The sequence below is a fragment of the Mus pahari genome, chromosome 14 (genome assembly GCF_900095145.1).
Source record: "Mus pahari chromosome 14, PAHARI_EIJ_v1.1, whole genome shotgun sequence".
NCBI lineage: Eukaryota > Metazoa > Chordata > Mammalia > Rodentia > Muridae > Mus > Mus pahari.
In genome coordinates this window covers 72,055,283-72,072,136 of record NC_034603.1, presented here as the reverse complement: position 1 = coordinate 72,072,136, position 16,854 = coordinate 72,055,283, and the positions used below count along the sequence as shown (strand labels likewise).

General features: G+C 47.5%; 1 protein-coding gene across 1 annotated transcript in view; it reads right to left on the bottom strand.

Annotated features, from left to right (window-relative positions):
• Positions 1-4,165: 4,165 nt before the first annotated feature.
• Itgb3 (integrin subunit beta 3) overlaps positions 4,166-16,854 on the bottom strand; it is a 57,233-nt gene continuing 44,544 nt past the window's right edge. Inside the window, exons 11-15 of the mRNA XM_021212782.2 lie at positions 15,936-16,158; positions 14,739-14,839; positions 12,698-12,817; positions 9,526-9,692; positions 4,166-7,616 (exon numbers count right to left, since the gene is read on the bottom strand). Of these exons, the coding sequence (XP_021068441.1) occupies positions 7,551-7,616; positions 9,526-9,692; positions 12,698-12,817; positions 14,739-14,839; positions 15,936-16,158 (677 nt within the window). The 3' untranslated portion in view covers positions 4,166-7,550. The remainder of the gene's footprint in view (positions 7,617-9,525; positions 9,693-12,697; positions 12,818-14,738; positions 14,840-15,935; positions 16,159-16,854) is intronic.

Below are 16,854 nucleotides of genomic sequence, written 5' to 3'. Positions count from 1 at the left end.
GAAGAAGAAGAAGAAGAAGAAGAAGAAGAAGAAGAAGAAGAAGAAGAAGAAGAAGAAGAGAAGAAAGGAAGAGAAGAGAAGAAGAAGAAAGGAAGAGGAAGAGGAGGAAGAGGAGGAGGAGGAGGAGGAGGAGGAGGAGGAGATTTCCGCCGCCAAAGCTGCAGTGGAGACTCTGTGAGATTGTCTGACAGGAGCATAGACTCTTCTGAAGAAGGCTGTAGGCAGTAAGCAGGCCCAGCCTTCCAGAGGAGCCAGGCAGGCAAGGCCACAGGGACAGGGCTGCCTAGCACATCACAGCTCCCAAGGCCAACCAGATGCGGGACATGGAACTCTGGGACAGTTTGTAGCGTTGGGGTCAGTTAGGCCTTTGTCTCACTCTTTCTATGCTCCAAATACCCTATTTAAATTTTCATTATTTCTTTACTTCCGTGTGTGTGCATGTGACGTGTAGACAGACATATGCCACCGTGCATGTAGAGGTCAGAGGACAGCTCCGTGGAGTCGATTCTCTCCTTCCACCTCTGTTCAGCTCCCGGATTGAATTCGGGTCACCAGGCTTACACTGCAAGCACTTCACTGGCTGAGCCATGATACGGGTCCCCATTGTTTCCTAAAGCAACAATACCCCATTTGTTGGTTTCTTTCCCAGATGTCCCAGCTTAGAACCTCTTCAGAGGTGACTTTGGACTTGGACAGTAAAAGCTGTTAATGGTGTGTGCATCCTTAAAAACGGACTAAATGCATTTTCCATTAGTATATGGACATAAGCTTCTGAGGGCAGAATATAAGGGTTTGGATACAAAATACACACACACACACACACACCCCTTATCTATCAAAGACTCATCCCCATTGCAATAATCAGAGGAGTTTTAAGGAGGCGTTTAGATCATAAAAGGCTCTGGATCTAGTCAAGAGATTAAGTCACTGATAGACTGATAATTTGATGGCATTGGGGTGGTGGGAACCAGGAGAGAGGACCTAGCTGGAGGAAGCTGGTCACTGGAGGTCTGCCTTTGAACGGCATCTCATCCCCCGCCCTTCCTCTTTTTCAGCCTACCATGGAGTAAGAACACTTTCCCCCAATGCCCCTCCCGCACAATGTTTCCTCCTTACAGAAAAGCAAATGGACCCAAACCAGCCACAGACTGAAAGCACAAAACCGTGACCTAAAATAACTCTTTCCTTAAATAAGTACTTTTCTCAAGTGTTCGTCACAGAAACAATAAACTAGCATAAACATCCCATCCCTGGACATTTAGTTACCAAATGTCTAAATGTAAATAAAACAAGGAGACTCTCATAAGATCTCAGACAAGATGGAACCCGTTTAGGATGACTTGGCTGTAGACAAATCCCAGAGATTTCAGCTTTCAATGGGTCATCTACATCCACTCAAGTCTCTTTATGATGCTGAATATTGTGTTGCCAAAAAAAAAAAATATATATATGGCTTTTTAAATTTGTGTTTGGGTGTTTTGCCTGCATGTATGTCTGTACCTTGCATTCATGCCTGATGCCTTAGAAGGCCAAAAGAGAGCATCAGATCCCCTGGGGCTAGAGTTATAAACAGTTGTGAGTCACCATGTTTCATGATGGAAAGTGAACCCAGTCCTCTGGAAGAGCAGTGAGTACTCTTAACCACTGAGCCATCTCTCCATCCCCAAATGCTTTGTTTTGTTTTGTTTTGTTTTGTTTTAAGATTTTTTTGGAGACAGTGTCTCACGGTGTACCCCTGCTGTCCTGGAACTGCCTGCTTCCATCTCACAAGTGCTGGGATTAGCCTCATGTGTTGTCACATTCTTCACATTCTGGCAAGCCTTTCTTTTTTTGGGGGGGGGAGTTGGTTTTTTTTGGGGGGGTGTTAATTCTGAGAGGAAGGATTGTGCACTTGAGTGCAGGTGCTCACAGACTCCAGAAGATGGCATGAGATCCTCAGAAGTTAGTCACGGGCAGTTGTGAGAGGCCTTATGTGGGTACTGGGGACTGAACTTGTGTCTTCTAAAGAACAATTACGTATTCCTAACCACTGAGCCTTTTCTCCAGCCCCAGCCCCAAATGTTCATTATACAAGGAGTTTATGAGGCAAAGAAAAGAGTTATTATACTCAAGTAGCCTTATACCGGTGGTTTTTCAGGGATCCAGACATATTGCTTCTTTTAGTTTTTGTTGTTTTGTTTTTCATGTTTGTTTTTTAAGGAACATATGATGATATGAAGAAACTCAAGAATTCCAAGATGAAAATAGGTCAAGAGTAGATTTTCAAGGCTGGCAAGACTGCTCAGGGAATAAATGCACTTGCCACCAAACCCTGAATTCAATCCTCAGGACCCATTTGATGACAGGAGACCCAACTCCCACCAAGGTATCGTCTAACCTCAGATACATACTGTGATGTGTATGTGCTCGTGCACACGCAGTGCAGGTACACACACACACACACACACACACACACACACACACACAAGTTTTAAAAAGAGAGGTTTAAAGAGATTTTTCCCAGGTTAATATTTGGTTTTCTGAATCTGTCCAATAAATGTCTACAGTGTAGTAACTGAGCTAATTAATAATAAACATCTATGTCAAGAGGACATGGATATGCCAGCAACATAGCTATCATCAAGCATTCTAAAGTTAGCTACTCTCAAACAAGCAGTCAGCAAAATCATTGGGAGGGGGCATTAAAACACAGATTGCTGGGCTCTGCCCTCAGATTTTCTTCTCTCCCCCCCTTTTATTAAAAATAGACTCGTTTCTAACATAACATATCCTGATTATGGTTTCCCCTCCCTCTACTCCCAGTTCTTCCCCATCTCCCCTCCCATCCCAGTCCACTCCCTTTCTGTCTCTTGTTAGAAAAGAGCAGGCTTCTGTGGGATAATAAAACACAACACAATAAAATAAAAATTATCATATCAAAGTTGGACAAGACAAACCAACTGAAGGAAAAGAGCCCAAGAGGAGGCACAAGAATCAGAGACCCAGTTATTCACACACTCAGAAGTCCCATAGAACACTCACCTGAACACCACAATACACATGCAGAGGATCTGGTGTGGCCCCATACAGCCCCTATCCATGCTGCTTCTGTCTCTGTGACTTCATAGGAGTTTAGTTCATACTGATTTAGAGGGCCTTGTCTCCTCCGTGTCCTCCTTCTCCTCTGGCTCCTACACTCTGTCAGCCTTCTCTTCCATGGGGTCCCTGAGCTCTGGAGGGGGGAGGGGAGATTTCATGGTGATACCTACCCACCTAAATGTACCAGCTGAGTGTTCCAAGGAACCTATCTACTATCTGTGTGTGTGTGTGTGTGTGTGTGTGTGTGTGTGTGTGTGTGTGTGTGTGTGTGTAAAATGTATGGCTGTGGGTCTCAGCATTTATTATTCAATCCTTATATATGACAACGTTTTATATACATGACAGTGGTCTCATGAGATTGTAAGAGAGCTGAATTTTCATGTCACTAGGTGTTATCATAGCTATCAAAAAATGCTTCTTATTCACATGTAAATGTGTTGCTGCCAAAGTACATCAGTTGTGTACAGTACAGAAAACTTGACAATAGCTCTGTTGCCGCTTGTATATTTACCATGCTATGTTCCAAACATTATTTTAGTGTATACTTTTTCTTCAAGGTTTACTGTGAAAAGGTATGTCCTTCTCCCTGGCAGCAACCTCCCCTACCTTTGGTTTCCCGTGTCTCAGGACTGTATCAAGAGGCCTTGGGAAGTGACTCACTTGCATTCCCCAGATTTGTGTACCCACACACCTACAGCAGCAGGACTACTCGACAGTTCTCAGGGTATATGGCTGTGGTTCTGAGTCTTGTCAGTTTTCCTTTCTTTGAGCGTGTATATGTGTACACATGTGTGTTTCTGTCTGTCTGTGTCTGTGTGTATATACGTATGTATGCAGGTACCCATGGGAACCTGAAAGGGATTCCCTATGCCTGGAGTTGAAGGTAGTTGGGGATTGGACACCAGTCCTCTGAAAGAGCAGAAAGAGCAGAAAGCACTCTTAAGCACTGAGCTATCTCTGCAGCCTCGCAACCGCATTAAAAAACAAACAAACAAACAAACAAAAACAAAAAAAACCTTTCTAGGTGATACTATAATTTGCCACTAGCCATTTTAAGTAGAAGTTTGGCATGTAAACGGTCCTACAAGTCATTTGTCATTAAGCTTTTACTCGTGATTCCTACCCGCAAAACCTAGACTATATTGACAGTGCATTCAGCTTTGTTTGCAAAAGATCCTAAATAACACCCAATTTTAAAAAAACAGTAAAACTTTAAAAAGTAGTAACTTGCTCATTTTGAAAATATCAAAGTTCTGGACTTGGAAGCTGGCTCCAGCACCATCCTTTTACATCCGGAAGCTTGCTTTTGCTATAAAGTTGTCACTTTTAAAGCAGTGACACTCTTTGCACCCAACGAAAACATAAATAACAACATGGGGTAGTCTCAGGCCAGTTCTTTTGGAAAGCACATTTAATTCCCTGTTACACAACTCAGAGGAGGTGGGGAGGGTGGCAGGAAGGCACTTAAGCAATTTCCACCAGAAATGGACAAAGACAATGGTCCTGATGTCAAGGGCAGCGTCAGAATGAGTATCTCTGAGGGAAAGTCTGGGAGCAGAGCAACCTGCCAGGCATTCTCTGTCTGTTCCTGTTGTCCTCAGACACTGTGACTGGACAGAAATCACCTGTAAGAGGACAGGCACAGCCGCTCTGTGCTGCGTATTCAATGCCAGAGCAAATTTAGATGTTCATTCTCTGGATACCGCTCAGACTGTCCCTCGGCCTCCGGAGAGAACAGCTACAGATAAGCCCGTGTACTGACCGGTGTTGCCGCTCAAGCACCACCAGCCTCATTGCAGAAACAGACAAGGTTCCTACTCACCTTTCATCCTTTTACTATATTTTCCTCCTCCCCTGCTGGTTTCCTCACCTAAACAATCTTCTCTAAAGAAAACCCCACTCTACTCTCACATACTCTGCCTTAGTAGCTAAAGGATGGATTTCTGACCATCTTCCCTGTCCTTCTACTATACTCCCACCACCTAAGCCAAGAGTAACCCAAGGGCACCTAATAGGACAGTCACTGGCTTATTCCTGTACTCAAGGCCTGCTCAGCACACCAACATCTGGATCAGCCACTCCTTACTGAAGGTCCTCCCTGGTATGCAGATGCAACCGTATGCAGAGTGAACAAGAAAGAAAAATTGGATAAAAACTAAGTGTTACTTCAGATGCACCCACTAACAAAAGATGAAGGGATTCTGAGAAGGAATGAGACTTGCTGAGACAAGTTATAAGAATAGCATCAGCTCTCGTGAAAGCCAAGGCATTCAGTCTAGAAACTGAAAGACAAACACAAGCAAGAGCACCTCTCCCCCCACAACACACACACACACACACACACACAAGTTTTCAGTGCTGGGAATCAAACCCAGGACATTCCATAACTGCTTGTTCTACTACTGGCCAACATTCCAGTCCCCTTATACACACACACAGAATCTGGACCACATGCTTGATACCGTATTTACTCTCAGCATCTTAGGATGTTGATACCAAAGCTGGGAATACAGATCAGTTGGTAATGTTCTTGCCTAGCATGTGTGACATCCTGGGTTCTATTCCCAACACTGCATAAACCAGGCAGGATAGCTCATGCCTGTAATTGTAGCACCTGAGAAGTGTAGAAAAAGAGGATCAGAAGTTCAAGTCACCCTTGGCTACTTAGCAAGTTCAAGGCCATCCTGGGATACATGAGACCCTATCTTTCAGAAAAAAAGAATATTGATACTTGAAATAGACCTTCCAAGTTACCTAATCCAAAAGAATATTGAACCCCAGAGGGGAAAATATGGCTTTCCTGAATTAACTTTCAGATGTTTGGACAGCGATCCCAAGGCCAGGACTCATGTCTCAGATCATCAAGATGCTGTTTATAGGCCTCATGTCTTTGGATGGTAAGCACTGATTTTTAATGTTAGATCTAAGTCAATGCCAACAGAGCAAACCACACTTGCTGGGACAACAGAACAGCCAGTCGAGAAACCTCGAGAAAGGTTCAGTGTGTCCACATAACCATCTTCACATGCTTCCAGGAAGAGGGGAGCCCCTTACAGACCCAGCAACTAACTGGCAAGCTACTAAGAATGTATGCCACACAGTCTGTGTGGGTTTTTTTATGCTCTTCTTTGTCATCATACAAAATTACAAATATAATAATGCAAGTATGCTTATATACGTGCTCCTTTAGAGTGATCGGGCCTCATCATAGTTTTGAGTGTCCTCATAGGGAATAAAATAAAATTGCACTTGTGGCCTCCCAGATTAAAGGCTGAGATAAAATGAGGTTGTCCAGCCCATAGGAGAACAGGCCACACATGCAGCTCTGACTGGCCTTTCAACTCCTCCCTGGTACTTTGCTCAAAAGACTCATGGGAGACTCAGGGGACTCCTTCACAAGACACCGAAGAGGTAGATACACACAAGCACCCCCATGGATGGCTGTAGCAATCACACAGAGGCATAGGATGAGGTGTGTAGAGGTGCCTGGAAAGTAGAGCAGAAAGCCAGAAGAGTGGGGATGGACCTCCAGCTCTGACCACTGCACTCTCCCCTGAAGAGAAAGCATCTGACCATGAGAGAGCCTTAGCACATAGCACAAGTCCGTGTCCATGAGGGTGTGGAAGCAGGAGGTAAGAGATGGTGTTGACACAACAATGACACATGTTCACAAATCTCCTGGGAAGAGCTACCAGTGAGGCAATTCTGAATGGCTGTGATTATGAACTTGAAGGTGCCAGCACACCCCCCAGACCATGCACTGACCTCTGAGTGGCCTTGCAATCCTCACCCTCAACAGGCCAAAGAGCCAGGTGACAAGGACTTTCCTTATGAGAGAACCATAGCAGGACTGAGGTGCTGGCAAAAACCACAGGCAACTCTTGAGGACTTGATTCTCCCCGAACTCAACCATCAGCCTGAGGGAGGGGAGGTGGGCAGAGGCACGGACGATACAGCCGAGCTTCAACGCCAAGCACTTTCTACCTTAGCTGGTGAGAGTCAGCTCCAAGAACCAGAAAATTACAAAGTCAGTATAGAACCAAGACATGGCATCACTCCCTCTGGAATGGGGGTTGGGGGAACCTCAGCCCTGCCCTTCTCTTCTGGGAGAATGGCAAGCTAGCTTCTCAGGCGTAATGAGCATCTGCCGGGCATCATGAGTCCCCTCAAGCTAAGCAGGAAGAATCCCTTTGGGGAGGGGTCCTGAGGACAAAGGCTGTGGAGCTCTGCCTGAGACACATCACAAGTTTTAAATTACACATTTCCCCACATTCATCATACACACAAGTACACACAGAGAGAGATACATTCCCACATACTGACATTCTTCCAGCCCAGCCCAACCCGCGCCCCAAATCACACACACACACACACACACACACACACACACAAATGTCCTCTGTAAACATAATGGCAGAGACTCGCACAGTCCTGGCATCATCTGACGATGGTCTAAGGATGACCTCTTCTCATTAGGTCCCCCGGTAGGTGATATTGGTGAAGGTGGAGGTGGCCTCTTTATACAGAGGGTTATTTGCCTGCAGAGGGAAGAGAGGAGAATCCATGGTCAGCTCCATGTACTTCCTTACCCCAAACAGTTAAACATCATCTAGGAATTTTATCCAAGATGTCCCTCTCTGGAGTGAACTGTCAAAAATCAACCAATGCTTACATTTACACATCTACTCTTAGGATGGGAAGAGATAGGGGAGAAGGAGGGGAGAGGGATGCTGTGTTGCTGGTCTGCCACTGTTTCTAAGGGTTTTTAATTCAGTCAGTCACTTTGGGATGAAAGATATTTGTCAGTCCCAGAATAGTATACTGTTGGCCCTGCCTCTCCCATTTCTTCTTCTGTCCCTACTCTTTCTTTCCCTTCATTGAGGCAGTGCCAGTCGATGGGAGCCAGAAGGGAAAATGTAGCAGGTGGGTCAGAACACAGAGCGCAGCTCTAGCTGAATTAATTCCTAACTTGTTTTTTATCTCATCTCTCGGGTCAGTTGCTACCCATGGACCTGTTGCGTGCCTTCACCAGGTTTCCCAAATTACTTCCTAACAAAAAGTAGTGAATCCCCCTTAATGGTAGTCAAGAAATTTAAAACATCCCCTCCATGACAAGACATCTAGAGAAGTCTCTCAGCAGCTCAAACGCTGTACATCAGCATTCTCAGGCTGTCTAGGGAAAAAAATGAAGTTAGACTTAAAGTTAAATAAACAGTTCTCAAAAAGATGCTCATCTGACGGGCTGGCGCGCTGGCAGAGCGGGGAGAGCTGGGAGAGCAGGCAGAGGCGGTTGCTGCCAGGCCTGATGCAGCTGAGGCTCGTCCTCAGAACCCACGTGGGAGACAAAACCTGACTCCTGCAGACTGTCCCCTGACCTCTGAAAACAGACCAGGGCCCAAACACACATGGGTTTTGTTGTTTAGATGCTCATTTGATTGGATTAAATCAGGTTAAATGGCATTCTGGGGTCTCCAGGGGATCCTGGTTTGCAAGCTACCATCTCTCATTTAAAGGGAAAGAGAAAAAAATGAGGTGAACAGATGTAAGGCCATGACATCTAAGAGGTTGACCCCGAAAGTAATTCCTGTATTGCCCCATCCCTTTCTTTGTCAGGCAAACTAGTTTACTTCTCTGCCCCCAGTTTCCTTAACTTTAGGATAGGAATAACACTATAGGATAGGAATAACACTATAGGATAGGAATAACACTATAGGATAGGAATAACACTATAGGATAGGAATAACACTNTAGGATAGGAATAACACTATAGGATAGGAATAACACTATAGGATAGGAATAACACTATAGGATAGGAATAACACTATAGGATAGGAATAACACTGTCCATCAAAAGGGCCTGTTACTACAGAGATAAAGTGTCAGAAGTGTTTAGAATAGTTCTGCAGAGCCCTCAGGAGACGTTCGCCACTATGTCACTTTCCGTTCATGATTAAACATTGGACTTCATCGCCACTATACAGTGTGTTACATGTTCCTGATACAGATTTGCCCTGTCCCCTCAACTGGAGAGTTAAGCTTCTCCCTTCGTCACAATATTCTATGTGTGGTCAGTGATCAGGACATGTGGTCACTGTAAGGTAGAGGACTGGGAGGTCTCATAGCACATACAGAAAAAAAGAACAGTCAAAACATTTCCCAGTTTCCAGAACAGAAGGATAACTGGGGAACAACTCTCGAGGCTGACTGACCACTGAGCATCTCCTGCCTCAGGCTGACTGACCACTGAGCATCTCCTGCCTCAGGCTGACTGACCACTGAGCATCTCCTGCCTNGGCTGACTGACCACTGAGCATCTCCTGCCTCGGGCTGACTGACCACTGAGCATCTCCTGCCTCGGGCTGACTGACCACTGAGCATCTCCTGCCTCAACCTCAGGTTCTTGAACCAAAGACTCGGGAGAACCCGAAGCTCAGCAGAGCCACTCACTGTGTCCCACTTGGCTCGGGCTCGTTCTTCCTCAAATTTAGCGAATTCCTTCCGGTCATGGATGGTGATGAGTAGCTTCCAGATGAGCAGAGTAGCAAGGCCAATGAGCAGGATGGCCCCCATCACTGACAGCAGGACCACCAGGATATCAGGACCCTTGGGACACTCTGGGAGGCAGAGATGGAGAGCAGGAGTCACGAGAGATGGAAGCCCAGGAATGAGATTGTAACAGAGGGATTCAGAACTGGAGATGGGACCATCAGAAACAGTAAGTTCGTCACTTTTTTAAAAGGACAATCTTTAGGGTGGCAGTCATCTGCCCTGGGTGCCCTAAGTTGGGGATCTCAGGCTGAACCTAACCCATTCGGTGTGGAGGGATGGCTCCAAAGCTATTGCAGATTAAGTTCCCTGCACCCGCATGGTGGCTCAGACCCATCTAGAGCTCCAGATCACCTGACCCCCCCCTCTTCCAACCTCCACTGGTACCCAGCCATGCATATGCTACACACACATCCAGGGAGGCAAGATGCTCTTAAATATAAATCTCAAAAACAATTTTTTTTAAATAAAAAATTGATTTGGGGAGTAACTAAGCCTAGTGGTGAACACCTTGCTATTTTCCATGAAGCCTTGAGCTCTATCCCTAGCATTACACATACACACACACACATGTACATGCACACACACACACATGCACACACACATGCACTCCTACAACTGCTAACACACACACATGCACACACACATAGACACACACCTACACCACACACACACACACACACACATGCATACACACCCCTACACCTGCTAATCCTGGAACTTACATCCCTGTAGAGCAGCCACTGACTAGCGGTGGGAGCAGCCATCTCTTTTATATTCAGAACATTAGTGTTCTGCTTACCAGAGTCCTCTCCCCAGTGTCCCCTAAGCACAGGCAGAGTGTGGCTTGTCCTTGGGTCTGTGCCACTGGACATTCAGGAGCCAAGACTGTCTGGGTTTGAATACTGGCTTTAATGCTTACACTGTTTATCTGACCCTCAATAAACTAGCTTTTCTAAGTGTCTGTTTCCTGCCTCTCCATCTTTAAAATGGACAGCGTCTTCACAGTCAAAAGTTTGTGATGAGGAATGATTGAGCGAAATAGATATCAAGAGCTCAGAACAGTGCCTGACACAAAGTTAACTCCTCGATAAACACCAGCTACCATCGTCACTGGTGGTGTCTCATACCTAGCCTTGTCATGTATTGTCCTGTCGACATGTGCATCTCTGGCCCAGGTTCAGATGTTTACATCCCTGAGAGCTGTAAACTCAACAGCCCTTCTCCGCATCCTTGGGGACCAGGAAGCCTACCAGCCAAGATAATTTAGTGATCTAAAATCGTAACCCTACTGGAAGCTGACCTCTTTGTTCTACCCAGCCAATAACCAAAGCAGCCAGAAGTTGTGATACTTATCCACGGGTCAGCTGATTCTATTCCAAAGAGCTCAGCTTTCCATAAACCTCGGGTGTCTAACAAATAACCTTATACTGGCAGCCTCCAGTGTCATGAAACCAGGTGTTTGCATGTATGGGTGCTGCTGTGTCTGGAGAGGAAGTCACACCCACTTTCCACTCCATCTCCCACCTTCTCTAAACAGACACCCTCAGCTGACCACATACTACACAAAAACAACTGCTACCACAAACCACTCTGGCCATTTCCCAACCCACCAAATTACAACCTATCGATAATGAAGGGGCTCCTGGGGGGGGGGGGGGGGAGCATGTGAGGTTCCAGTGTCCAAATTACCAGGAGCAAAGGGGCCCAGTTCTTCTGGGAAAAACAACTGTGAATTCTTTGAAAGCTTGGGATAGAACTGACCCTCAAACCTCACAGTGAAACTTTTACATAGTGGTCTGGGTAACACAGGTGGAATTCTAGAGGAATCTGTCATCACCAGGAGTGGGAGGCAGGAGACCAGAGACAGGTGCCTCTAGAGGGCCCTCATAGCCAGTGGGTGTGACCCAAAGCCAGACAAGCCTTGGTAGTGTGGGCAGATGTAGTAAACAAAAGTACAGGAAGTCCAGATCGATCCGACTTCCCATAAACAGGTTACTATTTTCGCGTGTGTATACTAAATATTGCACGGAACACATGGTGTTATTTCTGGCTGCCCTAGCCAAGAATGAAGAGAGCCCAGTTCAGAGGCCCATTCCATGTGGCCGAATCCAGTTGCAAACGTTCTTTACTGCCCTGTGGTCACTCAGTCCTCCAAAGGAAACATCTGCAAAGCCATGAGGTGACGAAGAGAAAGAGAATAATCTCTTCCCATGCCTCAGGACCCCGGCTGCCTGCGCTGCTCCAAGCTAGAGTCCCTGGAAATTGTGGGGATTGGGTAAAAGGAGAGGCAGAGCCAGGGGGTAGGAGATATGCCCCCACCCCCGCTGAGAGTCTGACTGCAGAAAAAGTGCCCCTACAGGAGGCCCCAGGTTTTACTTCCAGTACCACGAGGTCAAAGGGCACCTGTAGGTCGCTAGACCTGTGGATCCTATTTCCCAGTGCGTATATTTAAAAAAATAATAATAATAATGGATGTACTGGCTGAGAACATGAAAGTGACCATGCCCCGCTCCCAGGTTGTTTGGCTATGTCAGATGACTATATATGCCCAATCTCAAAATCCTAAGCCGAATGATTTGGGTTAGTGAGCCAACAGGATCACCAGCAGATTGTGCAGCAAAGAGGTGAGGTGAGGTGCAGAGCCAACAGCCAAGAGCTGAGGACCTGGGCTAGGGCAGGGGTGAGTAGGAAGCCGTGCTCAGACCTTAATGTGTGTGTTACCTCACAGGTATCCACAGGCTCCTCTTTACCCTTCCCCCGACAGCTTTCCCTGGACTCTCTAAGCAAAATGAGGATGACACCCTTTTCTATTCTCTAGCCCATATGGAAAGGTTGAGAGTCATGCTAGATGTGAACCACCTGACCTTGGTCCTGGAGGCCAAGCTCCGGTCCTCTGTAAGAACAGCAAGTGCTCTTAACCACGCGAGCCCTCTCCAGTCCCCGTGAGTCACTTCTTGCTATTACTTAATAATATAAACCCCCTTACCTCTTGGGCCTATTTTGTTTGAAAGGGTTACAATTCCTGCCCAGCAGGGTCATCTCTCCCTCCCTAAGGGTAGGGCTCACGTACCAGGCTCTTCCACCACATAGAGGACAGCCCTCCCACTGGTGTCTTCGTAGTACTGGAATCTGACGACACAGTCATCCTCGTTCTTGTAGGTACAGTTCACCGCGTTTTTGCCGGTATCCGCTGACACGGGAAAGGGAGAATATGGAGAATGAGAAACAAATCAAACCCCAGAAGGTTAAGAGTTTTCCCCAAACCCAGCCCTTAGGACATCTGCAAAGTGTTTGACAGGAAACTGCCTGACACTAGGCAAGACACCTAGGCTGGAGGTCGCGCTCGGCCATCAGCACTGACTGGCCCTGGGTGATGAAGTTTCTTTCCCACAGGCCCTTTCTGGTTCTTATTTCTTCCTCCGATCAGGGTGTGCTATCATTCTGATTCAAAGCCTGGCACTGACACCTATCTGCCCTGACCATCTTCATGTATGAAAGAAAGACGATGTCCCCACCGTACACCATACACGAGATTTAAACAGCATAAAATAGCAGCTGACACACTGCAGGCGGGCATCCCCTCCCCTCTCTTTCCTTTGTCTGCTTCCCCAGCGCTCTGAGGGGGGTTTGTGCAACCCTTCCAGTCCTTTCGCTTGCCGTTGGGCCGGCAGAGAACGGGAAGAGAGGATGGTAGACATCTCCTCTCTGTCGATTTCATGTCCTTTAACTCTCCCTGTTAGGCAGAGCCATTGTTTCTCTTTCATAGATGAAGAAAATTAGACTCAGTGAGATCAGAGAAACCCTCCCCCCTGCACCCCACACCCCTGCACCCCCATCTCTACACACACACACACCTGCTCCTCCCCTGCACCCCAACCCCTGCTCATCAGAGCAAGCCTGGTCTCCTCTCAAGATAAAAACACTTCTTCGAATTCAACCCCCAACCACCCACCTCACTGCGGCCCACTTCTGCGATCAAAGGCCCCTATAACTCCCCTGCCGGAAGCTAACTGTCTTCCTGTGGCTCTCACAGGAAGAGGCGTTTCCCCTCTGCACAGGTGATTGCTATCTGTCAGAGATTGGCATCACCCAGTCCCTCTCAACTCAGACAACGTATCGGATATACGGAGAGCAGCAAGGATTGTCTATAAAAGACAGCCTGGAGTACAGGCCAAAATGATGGTAAATAAACTTGATTCCTCTGTTTATATTTTGGTCTTATTTTGGGGGGGGAGGGGAGGGGTTCCAGAAAGTCAAAAGAGCTATAGGAGAGCAGTCATGATCACATGTCCATAAGGCTGAAGGTTTCCCTGCAAATCAGCAAGCTATAAGCAAAGGCCTGGGCATTCCTTAACACTGTTTTTAGATTCTGTTTTTCATTTTATGTATATGAGTATTTTGTCTGCACCATGTGTGTCTGTGCACCATGTGTGTGCAGTACCCATGCAGGCCAGAAGAGAGCACTGGACCCTCCAGAACTGGAGTTACAGATGGTTGCTAACCACCACGTGGGTGCTGGGAACAGAACCCGTGCCCTCTACAAGAGAAGCCCATGCTCTAAACCATGAGCCACATCTCTGGCCCCCTTAACACTTTGTTAAAATCATTTTTTGAGAGCTGGTTTTGGCCTGGAATACTCATGCCTGTATCCCAGGCTGGTTTCAAAGTGAAGATCTACCGGCTTCAGCCTCCTGAGTGACAGGGTCACAAGTGTGTGCCACCAGGCCCAGTGTCGCTTAACTCGCCTACTAAGCTAGGGACGGCAGCCACAGGTGTATGCGTCAGTTTCCTCGTCTATAAAATCCAGTACATTCCCTTCCTCTCCTGTAGGGGTAAACTAAGAGTTCTCTGACTTGCACATCCTTGCATGTGCTGAGCCTGGGGCTTCAGTTAGCAGGAGGTGTGAGCTCCGGAACCCATTTGCAAGGACAAAGGAGACTCTGAGGTAGCCAGCCTTCACCCACTACACATCAGGCCTGCACGGCATTTCTTGAGGTGGCAACTGCTCTCCCACCTTGGAAAAGGAAGCTGGCGGGCTTTGAGATGGGAGGGAACTGTGTACAGCCTGGGCTTATCCTGGGTGCACGAACCCTCAGACCCACTGCACTTACCCAGCTCTTTCACAGACTCGATGTCATCCCGGCAGTATCGGCTGCAGGTGTTTTCTTCATGGAGCGTTCCCCGGCTGAACTTCTTACACTCCACACACTCCCTAGAGGAGAGGGGACACAGCAGCTAAAGCCAGGCAGGGACAGCTCTACGTACGTGTGTATGTATGTCACGTGCCCAGAAGGCATCATGGAGCTCAGGAAAGAAGAGGCCCTCCTCACCGCAGACAGGACCTGGCCAGCCAACCTGGATCTGAGAATAGAACCTAACCTGGTCTTGAACTTTTAAAGCCCCTGCCTCAGGCTCCTGAATGCTGGGACTATAGATCGAATAGACTTCATTAAACTTCTTCAGAGATGGTGATGACGATGGTGGTGATAGTGAAGATGATGGTGATGGTGAAGGTGATGGTGAAGGTGAAGGTGATGGTGATGATGATGGTGAAGGTGATAATGAAAGTGTTGGTGATGGTGAAGGTGAAGGTGATGGTGATGATGAAGGTGATGATGTTGGTGATGGTGAAGGTGATAGTGATGGTGAAGGTGATGGTGATGATGATGATGATGGTGAAGGTGTTGGTGATGATGAAGGTGTTGGTGATGGTGACTTCCCACCAATTCTCAGAGGTTTAAGGTCAGAGTTGGTCACGTGATTTGAGAGTCCACTGAAAAATTAAAATTCTGTCCAAACATACCTAAGAATTCCAAGATAGTGACCACAGAGCATTAGCCCAGCATAAGGCTCTTTCTTCTAAGCCCTGGGCTCTACCGCAGCTCAGAGTGCGTGACTGTGAACCTGGCAACGGCAGAGCCATAGACTTGGGCTGACTGACACTTCCTCAACGTCCAAACAGGGCAGCTCTGTACTGACAGATGCCCGTTTCACTGAGCCCACCAGAACTTCAGCCCCCTGCCCCTCCCATAGAAATCAGAACACTGCATTGGAATTTTAGAATGTCCTATTTGATCCCCCTCCCCATGCAGAAGGCTTCGCAATGTCACTCTGGAAGAGGGCTGGCTCCAACTGGTTCTGCTTTGGTCCCTGCAGAGCTGGTGCTGCCTCCAACTTCCCCATGGGAAAAGGGAAAGCAGCCATTTGGCAAACCGTCCTCTAAGACAGATCCCCAAGAGTTGGGAGTTCTCCGCCAGGGCCCTCCTCCTCCTCCCAGCCTCCCACGTCTCTGCACACTGTTCACTCACTTCTTAAAGGAGCAGGCGTCTGGGCAGGTGGGACACTTCTCACAGGTGTCTCCATAGGAGCCTGGCTGGACGCACACACAGCTGCCGCACTCACAGTTGCCCCGGCCACTGCACAGCAGCCCGTTGGTGGACATGCATGTGTCGGTTCGGGTAGTACAGTTGCAGTAGTAGCCAGTCCAGTCCGAGTCACACACGCAGTCCCCACAGTTACACTGCCCATGGCCTACAAACAGAGCCAGGACAGCAGACCAGCGGTGAGGAGCCCACCCCAGGATAACAGGTTACTAACTGTCCCCTGTTCTCCCAACCATACCTATGGATTGGTTCTAGTGTTGTGTTAACTCGGCTCCCAAAAATCACGCAGAAATCTGCATGTCTGCCTGTAAGGTCCCTGCTGAGGGTCCCTGACTCCAGTTGGGTCTAACTGGTAAAGTTGCTGGCAGCCAATGGCTGGTCAGGGAGACAGAGGCAGGACCTTACATTTTCTGGGCAAGAGACCATGGGAAGAAGAAGGCTGGAGAATCGCCATGACAGGGAAGCAGGAAGATCGGGCTTGGGAGATGGAGAAGCGAGAGCCAAGGAACCCGGAGTATGCGGCCTGAGTGGGCTGCCCAACTGGGTCCAGGCAGCCAAGTTAGAATGTAGATTTTTTAGTAAGTCAGAATCCAGGAATAGAGGGGAGAGTATGTTAGCCATGGGGAGGTTTGGAAGTGCCCAGCCATTGAGCAGCTTAGGGCATATTAAAATAAGGCTCTGTCTGTGTGTGTGTGTGTGTGTGTGTGTGTGTGTGTGTGTGTGTGTCTGTTTCAATCTGGAATCTAAAACAACATTCAGGCGGATGTAGAGGAGGTACTTGTGCCCACCGGAGAGTTTAGAGCGTTTTAACAGATTACCGCACCACCACACTAACAATGATCTT